We start from the raw sequence: 24,062 nt of genomic DNA, 5'->3' as shown, positions 1-24,062 counted from the left end.
AATACCAGATTTTTGGCTGACTGGGTCCACAGGGTCAAAACCGCTTTCGACCCTATTCAATCAGCCGCAGGAAAAATTATTACATTCAGGAGCATGGATCCTCTGCCACCCAGACCCCGGTGGATAGTATCCTCTATCCACTCGGGTTCTATTCCCTGTGACAAACAACAGAGCCGAGCCCTCGTCAACTTCCTCCCATAATACCTGGGAAGAAACAAGATCTCTCTGCCCTCCAAGGGCCTGCTCACAAATTTGTGAGCCTCCTCGAGGGCATCAAACAGCAACCACACCGTTGCATATTTGACCCCACTGGATATCAATTTAATAGTTGGCAGATACTCCGCCAGCTCCCTTTCGATGACATTCTTTTCAAATAGGGTGATGTTGTCGAGCGACTTGGAGTAGGTCCTTAACACCACAGTCCTCTATTTGAAGTATTTCAACCACTGTTTGGGTGGTACAATTTCCCACTGCAAAACATTGTTCTTGTTCTTTGCCATGTTGTTTTTTAAATAAAAAGTCCAAAAATAGTTCACGATAAAAATTCTAAAAAGAAGGAAGAAAAAGAAAGTAATTAAAAGAATGTCTTTAACAAAAAGGAAGGAAGAAAAAAAAAGAAAACAGTTCCATATAAAAAAAATCACAAATAAAACATAGAAGAAAAGAAAACAGACTACAGTTCAAAAAAACACGGCAAGCAAAAAGTCTTCTGGCCACTAGGTAATCCAGGCTCACTTTGTAATCCAGTTTGAACCCGGAACGGCACAACTTGGAACACAGCTTTCACAAAAAATTGCTAAAGGAAGTTGTATCTTCTAAATTCTCACAATTTTTGAAAAAAACTATTCACTAATAGTGAACACATTTTTGGAAGCGAGATACGTCCCCAAACACAACAATTCTCACAATTAAGTGAGAAAAAAATTATTATTCACTTAAAGTGAACAAAATTTTGGAAGCAAGATACGCCTATTAGAAAAAATGTTTAAATATTCATTTTTGCATTTAAAAAGCAAACGTTAAAGAAATTATAAGGTGGATTTTGAATCTTGTGTTTCTTTTGATGTTGGATTTCCTCTGTAATTTTCGAGCGAAAAAGTTGTATACAATAATGTGATTGAACAATGGGGGTAATTGTTCCTTGTATACGCAGAGTTTACTTCGATAGGATTTTCACCTAAGAATTCCAAGTGATGGACAATTAACAATTCTGTCAGTCATTGCTTCTGTTGAAAATAATATGCGTTTCGAATTTATGCAAAAGCAGCAATTCTGAAGAGAGGTCAGATGATTCTATCATCATCTAATCCCCTATTACTTAACTGGTACTTTATTTTATCCCCACATCCTCGGTGGGATGAAAGGTAAAGGTAAAGTTGACCTCGAATGGATTTGAAACCTGGACGGAAAGAACCTGAACAAATACTACAAGGCATTGTACTTTATTTTCTTGCGATTCTGCTATCTACTGCTCTGGTTGCTAATAACTATAGGGACAAGGCTTGAACTTTTGAGGAAATGGGCTTACCGATTACCTCGATCCCAGTGCTGAATTGGTGCTTATTTTATCAACCCTGAAAGGATGAAAGATGAAGTCGACCTCGGCGAAATCTGTACTCAGAACGTAAAGACATACGAAATGCCGCTAAGCATTTTGTTTAGCGAGCTAACGATTCTGTAAGCCCGCCGACTTACCCTTGCTGCAAACAATAATAGTTTCAAATTTTGGCACGAGGCTAATAGTTTTAAGTTTTAAAGGGAAGGTTATATTGACCCCAGTACTTAACTGGTACATATTTTATCGATCTCGAAGGGATGAGAGATAAAGTCGATCTCGGCAGAATTCGAACACAAAATGTTAAGGCAGGCGAAAGCCGCTAAGCGATTTCTTCGGTGTGCTAACTTTTCTACCAGCTTGCTGCTTTTCCCTTACTACTACCAAAAATAATGGTTCCGCCAGATATAAATATTAGTCCTCGTTTGACGATAATATATGTCTAAAAATGGAAGAATCCAAAGGAACAAAGATAACCAGAATGTAGGAATTGAAAACAGAAGCCATCTCTAATATATTTGGTTTCGGGATGATTAAATAATATGCAAACTAAAATCCCAGGAGTTACAACTATGTAGCATAGTAGAATATACAGAATGTAGCACTACAGATACTGTACACACACTTAAGTACTCAATGCAGCAGAGGACACAAAACCAAGATAAATCACTGCTCGTACTCGTGGTGCACCAAGTTACGCAGGTTTCTGTAGAGAAATAATCCTATAGAAATTAAGCTACTGAACAGATAATATTAGCTCACGGAACCTGCAGAAATTCCACGGAGCAAGTCAACATATTCGAACATCTACTTACCCTTCTGCAGATGACTGTATCTGTCTACTCTCATAATATCGAAAAACATTTAAGCCTAATGACAAAAAAGAAGAAAAGAAAACAAGAAAGGAAAAGGAAACGAATAATGGGGGTGCCCCAGCATGACCACAGCCTTTGGTCTGGAACACGTAAAAAGATAAAAGAGTAAGATTCACAACTATTTCCTTGGGTTATTTCAATTTAATTTATCTTTCGATATATCTGAAGGCATAAATTTATAGATCTTCATGACTTTCTTTCATTATGTTAAACATTTAGTCTGTGCCTGCGATTTGAACACACAAATGCAGAATAATATAGACCTTCTCTCTCTCTCGAAATTTTCTTCCCATTTGTTTTCACTGACTCCACTATTTCTGTTTCTGTCTTCTCTTCTCTCCCGACTCTGTATAAATCTTTCTCCATTCTCGTTATTACTTCTCTTGTTGCAACACAAGGAGAAAATTAACCGACCGCAGGAACAACTGCCACCAGAAACCCATTCATAGATACAAAAGGCATTACGAAAGTGTTACGAAAATATGACGGGATATACAAAGTTATATAAAAATTGAGGGTAAAATACATAATACAATATATTGGGATATATTAATTTTTTTTAATTACACATAATTAAATGGAATTAACACAATGTAATTAAAAGATATATAAGGAACGCGAGAAACAAGTAAGTGCAAACATCTAATGAATGGTGAAACTGTCAATAGGATTTATATAATAAAGAAATAACTTTTCAGAATAAATTTAAAGAATAATGGAAAGAGCAAGAAGTAAAATGGTGACAGTGAAGACAAGCAAAAGAGGAAGAAATTGAAAGTCAAGATAGAAGACGGCGAAGAATGTGAAAACGAGGAAAAGGAAGAGAAAGGACTCGAAAAAAAGTAAAAGAATGCGTTAAATGAATATGATTTGAGGGAAAAGAAACGGTAGAAGAATAAGATTGAGAGAAAAAGGAAGACAAAAATGGAGGAGAGTAAAGAAAAATGTGAAGAAGGATAAAGAAAAAGTGTAATGTGAAAGGAATGAGCACATAGAAGGAAATATGAAAAATAGTAGCTCTTAGGAGACAAAGGTAAATGGTAACAAGGATGATCCTATCTTCGAAATAAATACATACATCCTCATAAGAATGCAACAATTGTTCTAATGTTGATACAACGAAATAAATTTTGTGGCGGAGGAGCTAAGCAATTAAATCCACTCTGATACTTGGCTGGTATATTATTTCGACTTTGGACGGATGAAAGCAAATTTGATCTCGGCTGAATTTGAATTCAGTACGTAGACGCAAAGAAAAAATATTGTATGCCATTTTGCCCGATGCACTAACGATTCACTCTATCCACCACTTCGGAAAAATAAAATAATTCTAACACATGCTTTAGGCCACAAAGTTGCAGTGAGGGAGTTAGATGATTAAAATTGAGCCAGCATTTGATTGATACTTTACTTCATCGACCCTGGAAGGGCGAAAGTTAAAGCTGACCTTGGTAAGATTTGAGCTGGTAACCTATAGAATGGTAACTAAATCCTACCAGACATTTTGTTCCATGCACAATAATTATAATCTATTTTACTAAAGACAAAACTTGAAATTTTGTTCGAGAGAGTTAGTCGATTACATTGACTCCGTTGGTCAACTGGTACTTATTTTATCGAGCCCGATAGAATAAGAGGCAAAAATCGACCTCGGCGGAATTCAAATTCAGAACAAAATGACGGACCAATTGTAACTTAATATTTTGTCCGGCGTACTAAATGCACAGTAATAATAATGCTGCATTTTGAACAACAACTGAAACCCACTTTCACCATCGTAACCATATACACTCACATTCCAAGGGCAAAACTTTGTGAAGTTTTTAACCTTTATTCCATGCTCGACTGTATGGACGTTGATCTTCACGCAGTTAAATTATGGGCAGCTTCTTTTGACTCAATAATTTTTTTAGTGTATTCAACTTACCGCCAATTGTCTCTAACTTTCTCACATTGCCACCAAATGTTGTACTTTATCACTTCTAAATACCAACGTTATTTATTCTTCATATTTAACCAGACAACGAATACTACATTGATTTTTGTAGATTATATATTTTGATTTACTCGTATATCGTCGCACAAACTATCGCAAATTCTTGAGAACATGTGACATGTATATTGACTTTGACTATCTGTAGATCGATATTATACAAATATAAATAATAGTGGAATGCAACAGGCCCAGATTTGACAAGGATTCAGTTCCTGAACAAAATAGTGGTTGACACATTTGAAAATAAGCTAAACAATAATTGAATGGCAAAAAGTAGATAAATAAATAAAAACACGTAAAACATATACTGCGCTTGTCGTCCAAATTCTATTATGATCAATAATATAATTACTAGTCAATAATATAATTACTAGTCAAAGAAAATGGCTTGTTCAATTTAGTTACGTGCCGATTTCAATACCTCAAGGACTGACTTTGACATTTTCCTTATTCTAATATATATAATTACTAGTCAATAATATAATTACTAGTCAAAGAAAATGGCTTGTTCAATTTAGTTACGTGCCGATTTCAATACCTCAAGGACTGACTTTGACATTTTCCTTATTCTAATATTTATAAAAAAAAGTATCATGTGGCCTATTGAAAGAATTTTAAAATTTATTATGCCTTCCAAAAATCATTTATTTTAGGAATCATCAGTATTGTTACAGGTGGAGACCATTCAAACCAGGCGATATTCCTGCTGTGCAACCAACCATTGCTTCCTGTATATTCGCTGTTGTTATAGGATTTTCGCAATATCACCGCTTTCTTGTAGAGAGTCCTAGCAGGCTGTCGAGGTAAGAAGTGAAATCCATCCTACGTTTCGATCCGTCATTCATCCTGAAGAGTCGAATGAAAGTGCTGCTGAAATGCTGTACGCATCTACTCGGGGGTCAACTAATATGCGCCCATTATAATCTCCCAATTGTAGCTTTGTAGCCAAGTTGCATCTCTGCCATTCGAGTCCATCAGAGGGTTTTCGTGTCTTAGAGTATGTGCATTATTTCTGACAATGCAACTTTCGTGCTTCGTATTGAAGAATTATTCGAACAGTCAATCTTGCCGTTTAACTAATTCTCTGATCCGGTTTCTGAAAGCCTGGCGTGCCGAGAGCGAGATATTCATTTCCCAGTAATCGTCACCCCACTTCGGTACTTATCTAGGTCGATCATACAGATCACACATTTGTGGTCTGTATAGCTGACGATTTTAAAATGGACCACACAATTCATCCTAATCTACTAGGCTATAGAATACTCTGTCTAGATACGATATGAATGATCTGATGTAGTTTGTCCATATTCATATAGATAAATTTAGAGATTCAGTCGCTACCTGTCAAATATTTGGAAATATCTGGGTAGGTTTGCAAGGTTTTGCACTCCACTCTCTTATCAGCTAGCCGCACACAATCCATATGTACATGCAAGATGACTTCCCTGTCGTCCACTCGCACTGAAGAGCGGGATTTTCCTAGGAAATTACAAAGTTTTGTAACTAACCAGCAAATTTCCATAAAAATTACAAACTCTAAATCGACGTCTTCTGCTTGTAGATACTATAATAAAAATAATAATAATAATAATAATAATGATAATAATAATAGAATAAGCTTCTCTGCTCTAGGTGTACGGAAAACACTCGTCGAGAAATGGAAGAAAACTTGAAGAAAGTAGGAAAAAAAACAATAATAATAATAATAGTTTCAAAGTTTGTCTTAAGGGTAGAAAATATGAGGGAGGAGACTAGTCGGTTTCATCGACCCAAGTGTTTCATTATTATTATTATTATTATTATTATTATTATTATTATTATTTATCGCTCCCGAAAGGATGAAAGGTAAAGTCGTCCTCGGCGGAATTTCATAATAATAATTATTATTATTACTACTATTATTATGGAATGAGAGAGCATCGCATGACTTCAAAGTGACACTTTGGAGCACAAATATACAAAGCCCAATATATTCTTCATGACTACTCGTCTGATAAGGGTACACCAGGCACATACATTACAACCATATGTGCGTGAAATGGTGATCTCATATCAAGATGAACAGCGCATGACCTTGAAGGTGGGATCCTGTTAGAATTTTCTTCGGGTCGAGTGTTGACTGGAAAATCCGAGAGGATAGTGACATTTCTTACCTGCAACGACTGGCTCACGATGATGTTCATACTAGTAAGCAGTATGCTACCCTGTCGTGGGGATTTTTGTATTCGTTTGGTGTCAGCACAAAACATCTCGAAACGAAATGGTCTATTGTTTCGTCAAATGTCTCGCAGAATCTGCATTTAGGGTCAGAACCGTTTTTGGTGAACATTAGCCTTATAATAATAATAATAATAATAATAATGATAATGATAATGATTATTATTATTATTATTATTATTATTATTTATCGCTCCCGAAAGGATGAAAGGTAAAGTCGTCCTCGGCGGAATTTCATAATAATAATTATTATTATTACTACTATTATTATGGAATGAGAGAGCATCGCATGACTTCAAAGTGACACTTTGGAGCACAAATATACAAAGCCCAATATATTCTTCATGACTACTCGTCTGATAAGGGTACACCAGGCACATACATTACAACCATATGTGCGTGAAATGGTGATCTCATATCAAGATGAACAGCGCATGACCTTGAAGGTGGGATCCTGTTAGAATTTTCTTCGGGTCGAGTGTTGACTGGAAAATCCGAGAGGATAGTGACATTTCTTACCTGCAACGACTGGCTCACGATGATGTTCATACTAGTAAGCAGTATGCTACCCTGTCGTGGGGATTTTTGTATTCGTTTGGTGTCAGCACAAAACATCTCGAAACGAAATGGTCTATTGTTTCGTCAAATGTCTCGCAGAATCTGCATTTAGGGTCAGAACCGTTTTTGGTGAACATTAGCCTTATAATAATAATAATAATAATAATAATGATAATGATAATGATTATTATTATTATTATTATCATTAGTAGTTATCGCTCCCGAAAGGATGAAAGGTAAAGTCGTCCTCGGCGGAATTTCATAATAATAATTATTATTATTACTACTATTATTATGGAATGAGAGAGCATCGCATGACTTCAAAGTGACACTTTGGAGCACAAATATACAAAGCCCAATATATTCTTCATGACTACTCGTCTGATAAGGGTACACCAGGCACATACATTACAACCATATGTGCGTGAAATGGTGATCTCATATCAAGATGAACAGCGCATGACCTTGAAGGTGGGATCCTGTTAGAATTTTCTTCGGGTCGAGTGTTGACTGGAAAATCCGAGAGGATAGTGACATTTCTTACCTGCAACGACTGGCTCACGATGATGTTCATACTAGTAAGCAGTATGCTACCCTGTCGTGGGGATTTTTGTATTCGTTTGGTGTCAGCACAAAACATCTCGAAACGAAATGGTCTATTGTTTCGTCAAATGTCTCGCAGAATCTGCATTTAGGGTCAGAACCGTTTTTGGTGAACATTAGCCTTATAATAATAATAATAATAATAATAATGATAATGATAATGATTATTATTATTATTATTATCATTAGTAGTAGTAGTAGTAGTAGTAGTAGTAGCTGGTCCCGTGCAGTTCTTAGTTTAATCACTCTCTTATTACCAATTTTTTAATGAAAAATCTATCCGCAATTAGCATCCCTTGACTGCTTGTTTCCTTCAAAAGAAATTTTAAGTTTTCCTTCCTTCTTGTACTACTTAAGACCACATAAAGCTGTCCGTGACTAAATACGGGTGGTGGCAAGTAAATACCAACTATTTCGAAGCGACGTTTCCTTTCAATTGCACTCTCCATTACTGAAACCAACCTAAGCCACAAAAAGCAGTCCGTGACTTATCGTGGATATCGTAAAAACTCCCTATTCAAAATTTATTACATACATTTCTTAATATAAATAAATTAGGCACGTGTATGAACTGTTAAATGTGTATTTATATTATACTTTTCAACCGCAGTCGTTTTATATTTTTGATACACTCAGGTAATGATTATTTTCTCTAGTGAGTTTTTACTCTTTTACTCTTTTACTTGTTTCAGTCATTTGACTGCGGCCATGCTGGAGCACCGCCTTTAGTCGAGCAAATCGACCCCGGGACTTATTCTTTGTAAGCCCAGTACTTATTCCGTCGGTCTCTTTTGCCGAACCGCTAAGTGACGGGGACGTAAACACACCAGCATCGGTTGTCAAGCAATGCTAGGGGGACAAAGACAGACACAAATGTGACCTCGTGTGTACCGTTGGCGATTTTTTTCCTCTGTCTTCCTATGTTTCCGACGAAGAGCTCCGTTCGAAACGTTAAACCCTCCTTCTTCCCTTCTTCCTGAGCGTCCAATAATACTATATTTGTTCCACGTCCTCGCGTTGTTGTGTTTTTTGTGTTTTCTTGTTTGGATTAACCATATATATATATATATATACATATATACGACAGGCTTCTTTCAGTTTCCGTCTACCAAATCCACTCACAAGGCATTGGTCGGCCCGGGGCTATAGCAGAAGACACTTGCCCAAGGTGCCACGCAGTGGGACTGAACCCGGAACGATGTGGCTGGTTAGCAAGCTACTTACCACACAGCCACTCCTGCGCCTATGTTTGTATATGTATTATGTATATATTTGTGTAGATGTGTGTGATTGTAATAATTATTTGTAACACAATGGATAGGATATCGATGGTAATTCAAATCAATACACTAGTCAACGTTATCTAGTGGTTGTCTTTTGAGATGTGACATCGATCATCGTTTGTTACGGAAAGTGCACTAGCTCACACACACAAGCAATCACATAATTCCCTTGTACACGCCCACATATATTCACACAGAGTTGAAACGGTGTTTTTCCTTTTCAGCGTTGAATATTCACCATCCCACTTCCATTGCACACATACACACACACATACACATGCACACACACGCACACACGCACACGCAAACATTCATATACCTCCCTTTTACATACACACACACATACTCACACAGAGTTGAAACACTGATTCTTTGTTTTTTTTCATGCCTTCCTTCCTTATTCATCTATCACCCCTTCCTTTCTCATTCATGTTTTGACGGAGAAAAACACAACATATAGAAAGTACATGACGCTCTTTTGCCACTTCCTCTCTCTCTCTCTCATTCCTATTACTTCCTTTCACTCCCTCTCAGTCATGGCTATTACTCTCGTTACTTCTTCTTCACTGAATTACTATTTTCTCACATCTCCCTTCACTTTTACTGCTCTTTCTCCTACTCCATCCTATTTCATGATTTTGAACAAATATATATATATATATATTGGTAAAAACGGTAAGATAACAAAAGAAAGAAAGATACCTCAATATTATGTAAATAGAGGAAATTTATCTATATATATGGCTTACGGCCATATCACGTTCAAAGCACCGGTTCTCCTTCGATCACCGAAGTTAAGCAACATCGAGCCTAGTTAGTACTTAGATGGGTGATCGCTTGGGAAACCTAGGTGCTGTTAGCATTAAAAAAATGGCGGTGCCCCAGCATGGCCACAGCTCGTGAGCTGAAACTAGATGAAATGAAATATATATATATATATATATATATATACCGTAAATCTTCGAGTATAGTCCGCCCTTGAGTATAATACGCAGGGGATTTTTAGGGGGCTGTACTTCTGAAAAACCTAAACCTTGTGTATAATACGCATCCCTTCTCTAACTTGAGTCGTGCGTAATTAAGCCAGCAGCACCTAGTCGAACAAACACTTCCGCGCATGCGTAATACAATAATGGTGGTGTTCTTAACTGTTATATGGGAATGTAAATGTTTGCAAATTGTGTTTGTTACATGTTATTCTGTGTTCTGAATACTTTTATTTTAATAAATGTTGCTTACTGCAAGTTATGGATGATTTCGTTATGACTTCATTGCTTTCAGGCTTAGCTTAAGGTATTATCGCACCTGACATCACAAAATGCGTCTGAATAAACATTGCCGGACAGCAAATAGAGACTCGGACATTGCTTAGAAAAAGATTTTTCATTTTTAACCTCGTATATAGTACGCACTAGGGATTTTGACCTTTAAATTTTGAGGGAAAAAATACGGATTATACTCGAGGATTTACGGTATATATACATATATATATATATATATATACACACACACAAATATATAAAAATACTACGCTCGTTATCATATTAGGAAATTATTATTATAATTATCATCATCATCATCATCATCATTATCATTGTTGTTATCATTATTATTATATTTCACCCGTCTTTACATTCTGGGTTCAAATTCCGCCGAGGTCGACTTTACTTTTCATCCTCTCGGAGTCGATAAAATAGGTAGCAGTTGAACACGGATCAATGTAATCGACTCATCTCCACCTCCCCCAAGCTGCCCTAGCGGCAAAAATTTGAAAATGATGATAATAATAATAATAAACAGAAGAAGAAGAAGAAAATTCCCTGATGCAGTACCAGGCAGTGGCTCTCATGGCTTCTGATCTTAACTGATTTGAAGTGTCATCATGAAAATTGTTTTGTCTTGGTATAAAAAATGGGCTACAGCAAATATTCTGCTCAATATCACAGATTTGCTTGTCAGTTGTTTGCCCTTAACCAGTTGAACATGTCCCTTAGTGGCTGACGATATGTGCATCTCTGATCACGAGCAGAAGTTTTGCTGGAGCATCATAGCCATCTGTTGGAAGGGATTCTTTGGGGTTTGAATAATTCACCTCTGGAAACATGGGTGTTTCCAGAGGTGAATTATACAAACCCCAAATAATCCCTTCCAACAGATGGCTATGATGCTCCAGCAAAACTTCTGCTCGTGATCAGAGATGCACATATCGTCAGCCACTAAGGGACATGTTCAACTGGTTAAGGGCAAACAACTGACAAGCAAATCTGTGATATTGAGCAGAATATTTGCTGTAGCCCATCTTTTATACCAAGACAAAACAACGTTTATGACAACACTTCAAATCAGTTAAGATCAGAAACCATGAGAGCCACTGCCTGGTACTGCATCAGGGCATTTTCTTCTTCTTCTTCTTCTTCTTCTTCTTCTTATTATTATTATTATTATTATTATTATTATTATTATTATTATTATTCTATGTTTGACTTTTGCTTTATATTTGTACAAGTTGGCTCCAAGTCTCACCCAGAGACCTCAAGAGACAACGGGTTGGAAGTTCGTGATGTTGTTATGCCTAGTGTGCCATATATTTGGTTTTATATTTTGTGTTGTACTAGTGAATGTCTAAAAAAAACTCCAAAAAACGAAAATTATGTTTGTTTTAAAACTTGAGATTACATAGAAGGTATTTTGCGTATATTATTATTATTATTATTATTATTGTTATTATTATTATTATTAATACTTGAAAAGAAAAGACGCAACGTCGGAAGCTCTACAGGTATTTGTAAATTAAGTTGCCTCAAAAGGTTTATTCATATTTCTGTTGAACTGTATTGCTAATAAGCTACCAAGCAAATATTCAGTCGTCCGCAGTCTCAAAACTACCACATTTTAAAAACAAAGTGAGAGGAAGGAAAGGAAAATTTCTTTACTGCTTTCCCACGGTTAACACAAAACACCACCGCCGCCAGTACCACAGTTTGTGCCCAAATAACAACAACAACAACATAAATGACAATGACAGCAAGAAGGTAAATGAAAGGGAACATTAAAACAACCGCTATGAAACCACTAGCAATAACAAAAGTTTTAATTGTCCACCCAAAGCACCAACAATTTCCACCTCTACCGTCACCACCGGAAGGAAAGAAAACAGAAGGACAATTTCCCCGTCGTCACCTTCGCTAATATTGATCACGAAGTTCAAGAAGAAATCAGTAGCCCAGCAGACGAATTGAAAGAAGTCATGCATATTTTGGAAAACAGACGGGGGACGCGTCACTTTGAATATTCCCGTTTCCGTTCAGCAAGAAACAAAATCGAAAACTAACATATATAAAACACTAGGAATAAAAGCTAAGAAACAAGAGTGGATGACACAACAAGAAATAGGAAAATGCCTCTGGCCCATCTGGAGCATCAAAACATACATCACCAATGAAAAAAATATGGCATGTTAAGTCGAGATTTCCAACAAATGGGAAGTAAGAAAACATCCCACGACACCATTATAATGAGTGAGGAACTTGTGCTTATACCAGTCTATCTTGGTTATAGAGTTTTCAAAGTTAAAACAGTCGATGCCCTCCCCACCGCCAACCAGAAATAAACTCTTAACTGATAATAACGGTTCTCTTCGACATAAAAGAGAAAGTCAATATTCTTGCAGATTCAGAGGCTACAAAAACAAAATTGGTCGGGTCAGTGATGGAACTTCTAATACAAACTGATAACCATAGTATCAAATCTATTGTGGACCTGATCAGTTTGCCAGGCTGCTTACAACTTTATGTAGCCGTTGAGGACAGAAGCCTAGATGTCGTTTGTGTAGTGATACAAACAATATCAAGGAAATAAATAAGACCTCCACTTCTGTCAACACCACCATCACAGCGACAACAGCACCGAAGAAATCAGAAGTAGCATCAACTGCAGCGTGTGGCCAGTAGAGCAGAAGCTGCAATGCCAAAATCAGCAACCACCAAAGGAAAAACAACAACTGAAACCCCCCCCAAACAACATCAAAACAAAACGAATGACTCCTAAGATATGCACCTCCTCGATTGGGATCATTCAGACGTCATGTGACGAAGGTGACCGGGAAGAAAGGGTATATGTAACAAGCAAGAAAATAAAAAGAGAACAACAACAAGCAAGGGGATTCAAACGGAGAGAACCTCTCAGCAACAACATATATAATTTCCAACAACATCATTATCACCATCACCACCGTCACAACTATCATCAACTGCACACACATCAGTAAATCCAAAAACAATGGCAAAGAAATGTCACAAGTTTCCCTGCCATAAGCACGAACAAGACAATAATGGAACACATATATAAGTACACAAACATCAATTAGAGCAATTTCATCGCACCAACACAACGCATAAAAATCATCCCAAAACCACACAACGTATACAGCAGCATAAAAAAATAAATTCTCTAATTCAATAAGACGATTTCAGAAAAAAACATTGGAACAGAGGAACGAAACATCTATCTTCCCCTGTCCTCTTTCTTTTCTTTCTTTCTCTCTGTCTAACATGGCTTTTCTCAGAATAGGCAGTATAAATGCACGTGATCCGAGATTGTCTTGGAAAGAAGGGTACTTACGCAACGGCCTGAAGTCACTAGATATAAGTGTTGTAGCCATCAGCATGACTAGATTTTCTGATCCAGAAGCTTTCTTTCCCATTTTCGGGGGATACAAGATTTACTTATCTCCATGTCAACTAAGAATGGGAAGTGGAAGTGCAGTATATTGTTCCGGAATGCCAAAGCAAGGGCCATCTTCTAGGACCTAGAAGGTAAGTTGAACCTGGGTCTGAACGGTAGCGAAAGGGTGCCTTTAGACTGGTAGCTGGGACAGCCAGATTTTTTTGGGGTGTCTGGAGGTTTTCCTGAGAACATCCCAATCTTAAGTGCTTGTGGCCAACTGGACATGTTTGGATTATATGCGGCTAGCTGGTAGGAGAGGGGTGCAAAGCCCTCGTAAAACTCAGATGTTTTCAATGCCTGACAAGTGACGACTGGATTTCCTGAATGTGCCGATGTTGACATGTACGAACTGCATCGGATCAGCTAGTATGTCAGTAGATAAGGATAGCTTAGGTTGTCCGTATTTCATTAAATCGTCGGCTACACAGACTTGAAATTTATTATCTGTACGGTTGAACCATTTAGGCTTCGTGAGAAACGATTCAGTTAATGGAAGCTGATCGCATCAGTCCCGATTTGCCAGGTTTACTGAAATAGGATTAACGAATTACTTGAGCGAGCACCAACGTCGCCAACAACAAATAGTGCTTTACCTTGAAAAGTCGAATGAAATAGGTTTAGTAAGGTTGTAGCGATGCGAAGAAAGAGAACAGAGGGAAACTTAATTAGAAACGCAGAAGCGGCGCTTAAGAAAGGCATTGCAACTGATGTGCTTACGGCAAGATTAGCCCTCAGCAAATTCTTGAACACTAAGCATAAAGTTTGTACTGACAAAGTTAAGGTGCATACTCTAAGACACGAGTCAATGGAAGCTACTCGATTGGGTCCAACTAGTGGTCCAGTTGCTATCAATACATGCTGAGTTGGCATACCGTGGCTGAATTCTGTTTCCATTTCTTGCCGAGTGTCTTCCTGACACCTAGGGTAGAGAAACGCCCTGTTTACATTGGTAGGCCATTAAAATAAACACACCAAACTGTCCGTTTACGAAGTCCTGTGATAGAGAAAAAAGGAAAGAAAGACAGAGAAAAATAAAGAATAAAAAAGTAAAAAAGTAAACAAAGAAAATAAAGGGGGAAATGGGAAAGAAAATTCGCAGTGACAATGCTCTGTTCATTATGTGTGATGTACTAGTTAAGACAATCTTTTGCACTTCCTGTATGGACGGAAAGCCAAGAATCATTCTTAAATAATTTTCAGTTCGCTTTTTGATCATTCCAAGTGCTACTACAATCACTGGTATTGTAACCGTCTTGAGATGCCACATCTTTTCGATTTCGATGAGTAAATCTTCAAATTTTCTGAGCTTATCAAATTCTTTTACCAAGACATTATGGTCACAGAGAATGCTCATGTCAGTCGATAAACAGACTTTATTGCTTTTGTCTTTCACAACAATATCTGGTTTGTTTGCTTTGATGGTCCGGTCTGTACATACTGGGAAGTCCCAAAGAATAGTTACATTTTCTCCCTCAGTTACAGCCTCAGGGTGGTGCTTGTACTTTTTGTCAGCGTTTTTGATTTTATAATGCCAACACATTTTCCAGTGTAGATATTGGCCATTTTTCATCACATTCGCTTGATAGTTCCGGGTCAATAAGCTCTGATCTTGAGTAACCAAGATAAAGCCTTCACTCTCTGCCTTTAGCTCTGAGCTCCGTAGCCACTGATGGTTTGCTTCTTGTCTACATCAGCTTGTTTGCTACGGGCCATATATTTGCCATGCAGAGATTTTTTGTTCCTACCTATCAGCCAATTGTTCAAACGCATTTTGCTTTGCTATTGATTTAACCTTCTTTGCAACTACAGTTATAGCACTTCCATCATGCTGTTCAGCCTGAGTATTATGCATAAGCTCACTTGAAAATATTTTACTTTCCTTCATAACAGAATGTAGCTTCTTACGTCTTTCGTGGTTTTCAACGAGCTTTAGCATCCAATCGTTAGATATTTCAAGATATTTTGCCAGTTCATTTATGGTGGTTTTGTAAGAGATTTCAGATTGCATCAAGCCTCGACCTCCTTGAGCTCTGGCTAGAGAAAGACGGTCTACGTCTCCTTTTGGGTGGTGCATCTTACTGCAAGTCGGGAGCTTACGGATTTTCCAGTCAATCTTCCTTATTTAGCTCATATTCCAGTGCAACACATTGAATAACAACCGGAACAGCTAAGGAATTTATAGCTAACACTTTGTTACGTGCATTTAACTCGGATGTTAGGACTGCTCGAACTCTTCTGTAACACTCCTTCCTGATCTCCTCTTTCATACTTGCATGCTGAATGGCATAGCCCTCATTTATTCCGAGGTATTTGTAAGTTGGTTCCTGCTCGAGTAATTTTATGACTGTCAACATCCATTTCCACTGAATGTGAAATCTTCAGTTTCCCTTTCTGGCACATTTATCAAGACCAAATTCCCTCCTAATGTCATCACTGAATGCTTTCCCAGTGCGTAGTAGTCCTTCAAGCTCATTATCGTCTTTGCTATAGAGTTTTAAGTCATCCATATAAAACAGGTGACTTATTTTCTTGTCGCCAATTTTATATCCACACTTTGTTCTGTTGAGTTCACTTGTAAGGGGTATTAGGGCTTTGCAGAAAATTAAAGGTGAAAGTGAGTCATCTTGAAAATGTTGCAGTTGATATTAATATTTTTTGTGGTCAGTACTCCATCAGAGTGGTATAGTTGGATATTCGTATTCCACATTGATATGTTGTGCGTCAGGAGGTTTGAAATCGCAGGAGAAATTTTGAAGATATCCAGCGATTTCAAGATCCATGAATGCGGTACGCTGTGGAAGGCCTTTTTATAATCAATCCATGCAGAACTGAGATTTCTGCGTCTATTATGACATTTCTCTAGGATCATGCTCAGTAGGGAAAATGTTCTGTTTCATAAATTTGTATGTTTACTCCACGAAGATGGACGTTAAAATTTTATATGTGGTAGATAGACATGTTATTGACCGATAGCTTTGGGGAGTTTTGGTTTCATTATTCTTCGAGAGTAAGTAAGTAATAAATCTTGCTAACCAATCAGGTGTTTTCGTAGGATCTCTCATAATTTTATTGAATAACTGGACTAACTTTTCGTGTGCGCGTGGGAGTGAGGCGACGCAGAAATTTGGAACCCTATCATTACCAGGGGATTTCCACTTATGAGCCTTCGCGAGTGTCATTCTTAGGTCTACTATTGTGATGTCCTCCTATGCTTGTTCCGGTAAGTTTTTGTAGGATCCTTCTGTGCATCTAATCCAGTCTTCATTTTCATTGTAAGTCTTTTTATCACTCCAGATATTTTACCAGAATTTTTAAACTTCTATGGTAGCAGGGTCTTCAACGGTTATTTTCTCTTTCACTATTTCTCTATGGAATGTTTTCGCATTGGATGTGAACAGCTTATTTTGGTTGTAAAATTTGTTTCTTTTCTCAAATCTTCGTATTCTTTGAGCTTTCGCTTGGATTTTTTGTTGCAGTGTTTCTTTTGCTGAAAGCAGTTCTTCTCTTGGTGAGAATCTATTTTTTCTCTTCATCTTTCTTCCTTTTCTGGTTTTTACATCGTTTCCACAGATTAGTTCATTCAATATTGAATATTTCACCTCTCATTATTTCAATCACTTTTTCAATTTTACTTTTCTATTTTGGAATTCTTCTCAAGTTTGTATTTCTTTGTTTTCTCAGAGACATACAACTGGTTTTAATTGTCTTAGCAGCTGCGTAAATAATTTCATTTAATTCAGTGAGCTCTGATTTTAGTTCTTGTATAATTTCCTTTGTTACATAGTTTCTAATTTTAATATGTTTTCTATTTTGGATTACATTTTGATATCTTATGAAGTGGTTCCCTATCATGGATATTGGCGTGTCTTACAACTGGATTTTCTGCTTCAGTTCTATCATAGACTCTCTATGTTCTCCAGTAAATGTGTAGTCTTCAAATATTATTTCTTTACCACTTTCCTCGTTATCTTTATCAGGTTCATTACAATTTATTTCTCCAAACGTTAGCATGTTCTGCTCAGATGGCAGTTTCTCAATTGAGACTCATGGAGAGTTGCTCTCTTTGTCTGCTTCTTCATTTCCTTTCTGTCTTATATTTAGGTCATTTTCCGCCGCGTGCCTGATTGCAGTTATTTCACTATCTGTGAGTCTTTTATTTCTGATGATATCCCTCCTAACATTTGCTAACTTGTTTTCGTCCAAATATAGTCTGCTGTCTTGATTTTGTGTTCTCCATATTTTATAAGAGAGTGCGGTGTGTTTCTTTTCAGATGGCGTGCCTCATGCATAGTAATAGGCGTATTTTACTTCCGTATACTCTTCTCAGGTTCATTTGATCCTCATACATTTTTCTCTCCATGGTGAGTGTGGTGGTGGACTTGGAGGGCCTGATTTGGGGCAGTTCCCGTTCAAGTGACCAACCAGGTTCGTATTCAGAGAAGAGTTTGTGCCAGTGGATGACTTTCGACCCCAGGCTAGCTCACCCCTGGGGGACGCGCTTCCAGATTAACCATAGGACAAGCCATTTGGTGTACTATTGTAGCTTTCATTTTTGTTTCGTTAGACATATTTGTACTGCATTAAAATTATTAGTATAGAACCCTGTATTGTGGCAGATGTAGAGACGTATTATAATCATTATTATTATTATTATTATTATTATTATTATTATTATTATCATTATTATTATCATCATCATCATCATCATTATTATTTATCGTCTTTGCACAGCTTTTAACGCTGGGGATATACTACGGCGCCAGCTGTTCACTACCAGTGAAATAAGGTAACATCCCTTATTTTTCGAGCACCTCTGGAGTATTAGAGAGGTTCCAAGCAGTGCTGTTTTCTGAAAGTTCTCCACCCTTATTGCAGTCCCTATTTGTTCCATGTACTTCTCAAGATTTTTACGCATTGTCCCCAGGGCTCCGACAATTATTGATACTACTACCACTTTTTACATCGACCACAACTGCTTATCCTTCCAAGATAATCTGTCATATCTGTCAACTTTTCTTTCTTCCTTATCGCATACATTGTTGTCAGCTGGGCATGCTATATCTATGATCCAGCATCATTCGTTTTCTTTCTCAAGTGACACTATGTCTGGTTTCCTATTCTCTATTTCATGGTTGCACTGAATCATAATGATAATAATAATAATAATAATAATAATAATAATAATAATGAAAGAAACAGTTGGAATCTCCCTAGGCTGTGACTGATGATACATCTAGTGATGGTGTCACAATAAAACACTGGTAATTGCGCAACCTGATAATCGCTACCTCATACAAGTGTCAATGAAAAAACAAAATATTGTGAATAACGGTGGTAATGAAGCTCAGAAAAACTGGTCCGACTCCAGCCTGTTGTTATCCAGCAAGGGACCAGCACATGGAACAAACAAGTCAAGGCTGTGGTCATGGAGTATTACTACCTGAACAACCCGGTACACGAAAATGGTGTTCATCTTAGGGGATACCGACAACGTATGTATGATCAATGGAGAAAAAGAGGATAGTTTCAACTCACAGAACAAAGATTATGTGATCAAGCTAGAGCAATAAGAAAAAATATTTGGTTCACAGAAATTGAGCTCGAAGCTATCAAAAGACGGGTATCGGAAAACAGCAGTTGATAAAAGTAATCTAATAGCAGAAAACAGAGGTGAAACCACTAATACACCCCAGGAAAAGAACAGTGATAGCTCGCTCGATGAGGGACATATAGAAGGTTAGGAAGAAGACAATAAAACTAATGGTGACATGACATGAGCAAAAGGCGATCTACGATAGAATAAAGACAAGGCTACGAGAGAACGATGACGATATTCTTCTTCTTCTTCTTCTTCTTTTTCTTCTTCTTCTTCTCCTCCTCCTTATACGCACAACAAATTAGACTGCTGGAAGAAAAAAATCATATCAGGCTACAACAAGTAACCTTAGATGCCAAGAACCCTCCTTAATATTTTAACTGTCCCTAATAACACTATTTTCTGGAGCTGTACTAAACTAAGGTTTATGCCTATTTCTTCTGTCCATATGTTCAAATTTTAGGGATAGTTTCCAATGCACGTAATACTACTAAGATACAGTTTACCCGCACTTTCCATAGACTCTGTGATTCAATGGTTATGTCCGAGTACTTTGGTATTTTTTCTACATCTCTCATATTGGTTTTTTCTTCATTTGGGACTGTAAAGTCAATTATCTGGCACCTTCTATTCGCTTTATCTACTACTACTAAATCAAGCCTTCTAGCTTCTATTACGCTGCCAGTATGAATGTTATAGTTCCACAACATCTTATATTTTTTTACTTTCTTGTTCTTTACTAGGTTTGTGTTCATACCATTCATCAGTATGCTCAGATCCTAGCTTTCTACATAACTTCCAGTGGATTACTCTCCCTGGGTTATCATGTCTTTTCTTATATACTTTCTGTGCCAGAATGCTACATTCATCTACTATATGAGTAACACTTTCCTCTTTTGATTTGCATAATCTACATTGAGAATCTACTTCATTTTTTGTCCATGTTGGCTTTTATCCAATTAGTCCTTAATGCTTGATCTTGTCCTGTTACTAACAAACTTTCTGTCTCCCATTTCAGCTTTCCTTTCTGCAACCATAACCATATCTCACTACTACTATTTGCTGCAACTATCTTTCGGAATCCACCATGCAACGCCTTCGCCTGCCAGTCAGATAACTTCTGTTTTCTTCTGGGTTCTAGCTTTGCTTGGGTTTTTGGTTTCCCTATGTCTTGCTGTGACTCTAGCAGCTTTTAATAAACTTCCTTCACTATTACCTACATAGGAGTCTATATATAATCTAGCTATCTCCACGAAGTCTTCTGCTGATATTAATTCTCTTCTGTCTGCCTTTCCAGGTAAATATAATCTTGCTACTCCTGCTCTTGGGTGGAGTCCTCCATTCATATTGAATTTTTTCCTAGTTGGTGACCAAAAACGTTTTCAGTTTTATCTTATTTTTGTGTGTTATATTTTTACAGGAAAAATTTCAAAGAGTGCATAAAGTTTTTAGAATATTTGTTTTGCAGTGGTGACAAGTACAAACCATTAGATTCAGTAAATATATATTTGATTTATTCTTGCTGAAACTAGCTGTGAAGTCGTTACAAAGAATAGTAATAGCATGAGTATAACTATCCGTAGTAGCATTATTGATTGTGAAATGATCTTTCGGGTGCAAGTTTAGAAAGTCTATACAATAGATTTTGACATGTAAATGGGTGGTTATTTTTACAAACGTACAGATTATGCAAATGTTCAGTTAATGGTTATATCACGTTACGCATCAAAGTTAAATAAACGAGTGGTTACTATGGCAACACCATTGTTATGTTTTCATTATGCTGTGCAACGTCCTTTCTTCCTTATTTCAGATGCTTCTGTTTTTGGGTGAACCACACTAATAGATTTTGAATGAAAATAGCACGTCTAGACATATTTTTTCAGAAAGTGGAGAGTGATGCTACATATTAAAGATACATTGAGTATATATTTAACAGAAAACCATATTAATATTATAAGATTTATTGACATAATGAAATGTTTAGCCACGTGTGCGCCAAGGAAGAAACGATCCGATGGTGGGACTTCAAAAACTGTGACAGCTAGAAATTTAAAGAATATTGGCGGGACGTTACTTAGGAGACCTGGACAAATAAGCAAAGCCATTTTCAACGTCCACGGACTTCCTCATGTACCGAAAACCAACAGAAATTACATCCTCGGGACCATGGCTTCCGTGCAAGAACCCTTGAAACTGCTTCATCACAGGTGTTTGAGGCTTTAATGGGCCCAAAAGTAAATGACGTTAGACTTGAGCTGTGTTCTGTTCACTGACGAAACCAGAGTGGCCCTTGACGAACCTGACGGTCGGGCAAATGGTTACAACGTTTACGACGCCAACAACAGGGTGAGGAGTCGGGGACAGGCTTGTTGGCCCAGTCAGGGTGCCTGAAGAGGTTAATGTGCAATTTCCTGAAGAAGGTCTTAGATCCCTGGCTGAATGACATACCGTATTCATACATGACAACGCTCCCTTCCACTCTGCTAGGACCGCCCAAAATATTCCTAGGGTCTTAGGGCATATAAGATGAAAGGTTGATGGCATGGCCGCTAGCATCTACGGATCTCAACCCTATCGAAAATCATTGGTTCATCATTAATCAAGATGTTTATGCCGATGGACCCCAATTTACATCGAAAGATGTCTTATAGGCGACTATCAAAGTTGCAGCAGAGGCAGTCCAATATGCTATTATTAAGAAATTGACAGATTCCATGACTAATAAGGGTTTTGAAGTTATCCGTCAAAATGGCGCTCTGTGGCTAAATAATTCATTATGTCAATAATATTATTATGGTTTTCTGTTAAATATATACTCAATGTATGCTTAATACGTACCATTACCCTTCATTTTCTGAAGAAAAAGTCTAGAGGGCTATTTCCATTCAAAACTATTAGCGTGGTTCATGCAAAAACTGAAGCATCTGAAATAAAAATAAAAGAAAGAACGTTGCACAGAATAATGAAAACATAACGTATTGCCATAGTGTGCAAACCAGCTGGGAAAAGCTTTATCAAAATCGATTCTCATAAAACCGTGTAATCCTAAATCTTACTCCTAAGCTGTTAGCACGGTTCTGAGCGTGTGCGTGTATATATATATATAATGTAATATAATATGTGACAATTAGTCGGATGTCGAGGCGGAAGTCAGCTCCGGCATCTCGTCAGTTATTAGAACAAACAAAAATCCCGTGAAAATGACCGTTAAATAAAGGGAAATTACTCAAATAGGGAGAAAGTAAAACCACGCTCATAGAATCTGCGTATACGCGCATGTACATACACATGCACGCACACACACTAACGTGCATGTGCATACATGCATATACTTACCCACACTCGCATAAAACACATACATGCACATCCACATACACACTCATATATATATGTATGTATCCATATATATGTAAACATACACATATACACACCCGCACACAGGCACACACACTCGTATATATACCCTTAAACGCACAATTATGTTCATAAACACGTCTACTTACGCATATGCACAAAAGTGCAGGGTGAAATGTGATGCACAGAAAACGTATATACATAAATATATAAAGCAATAAAATATATTAAGAAAATATATATAAAAATATATATGTAAGAAATGAAATACTTGTACGTGGACACAATATAAAAAGCAGGTTCTATCTGTGGTCTTCAGGGACCAAAAACGTAGCAAATATTTAGCCATGTGTGGACATGTTCTTGAATTTAGACATGTAGCGGGGTCTCTCTCTCTCTCTCTCTCTCTCTCTCTCTCTCTCTCTCTCTCTCTCTCTCTCTTTCTCTCTCTCTCTCTCTCTATATATATATATATAAGTACCTGGTGTTGCTCGGAAAGAAAGATGATCACGTGAGGAAAGGAAATATGGACGATGGTCACGTGTGAGCAATGAGAGAGAGCAAAGGAGGAAGAGAGACAGATACAAAAGGGTGAAGGGGAGAAAGAAAGAATTAGGGAAAGGATTAGAAAGAAAACGAAAGAGGGAGAGAGAGGGAACAGTAAAGGAAAGAGTCGCATCAAATATATTAAGATAAAACTTACTTGGAAATGGATGCGTGGTGTTCAATCAAATAATAATATAAATAATATACATACATACATATATATATATATATATATATATATATATATATATATAATCACGTGACCACGTGATCACGCGACCGACCAGGCTATCAGATGTTGCTACACATCGCTGGTCACAATGCGCTTCGCATTGTTTTAGCCTTTAAATGACGTCACCCCACTGGCTAAGCGAATAGGCCATATATATATATATATATATATTATATATATATATATATACTAGCCGAAGTACCTGGCGTTGCTCGCAATTTTAAAGAATGTTAACCTTTTTAATACCAACCTGGATGAAACCGTCTTTGGCTTTGTACTACAAATGTCTCATTTTCGTAAGTTTTGAATTAAAATCTTGCATCAAACCTTAATCACAATTTATGTTCCTAACTCCAGCTTAATGATAACTAAGTTATTTTACTAAATTCTTTGTTATTGTTAAAATTAATTGAAAGAAACACAGAAAATCTCAAACTAAATACAGTAACAAAGTGGTAAAAGGAAATAAATATATTTATTCTGATAAAAAATATTTTTTCACAAAAATTGTATCAGATG

At 37.1% G+C, this 24,062-nt stretch overlaps 1 protein-coding gene and 1 non-coding gene across 3 annotated transcripts in view; one reads left to right on the top strand and one right to left on the bottom strand.

Moving 5' to 3' along the window:
• LOC115212411 (beta-1,3-galactosyl-O-glycosyl-glycoprotein beta-1,6-N-acetylglucosaminyltransferase) overlaps positions 1–24,062 on the bottom strand; it is a 127,072-nt gene that overhangs the window by 82,503 nt on the left and 20,507 nt on the right. Inside the window, exon 1 of one of the 2 annotated variants that reach the window (XM_029781315.2) lies at positions 13,708–13,788. The exons of the other annotated variant lie outside the window; for it this stretch is intronic. Coding sequence (XP_029637175.1) covers positions 13,708–13,753 — 46 coding nt within the window. The 5' untranslated portion in view covers positions 13,754–13,788. Of the gene's footprint in view, positions 1–13,707; positions 13,789–24,062 lie in introns of those variants that run through there. 2 annotated transcript variants of the gene reach the window in all.
• On the top strand, positions 9,831–9,949 carry LOC115212484. Its single transcript, XR_003881757.1, has one exon. It is a non-coding gene; the product is annotated as a 5S ribosomal RNA (ribosomal RNA).

Source organism: Octopus sinensis, linkage group LG5, assembly GCF_006345805.1.
Source record: "Octopus sinensis linkage group LG5, ASM634580v1, whole genome shotgun sequence".
Taxonomy (NCBI): Eukaryota; Metazoa; Mollusca; class Cephalopoda; order Octopoda; family Octopodidae; genus Octopus; species Octopus sinensis.
The sequence above is the reverse complement of the archived record's forward strand: the minus strand, read 5'-3'. Positions and strand labels throughout refer to the sequence as shown.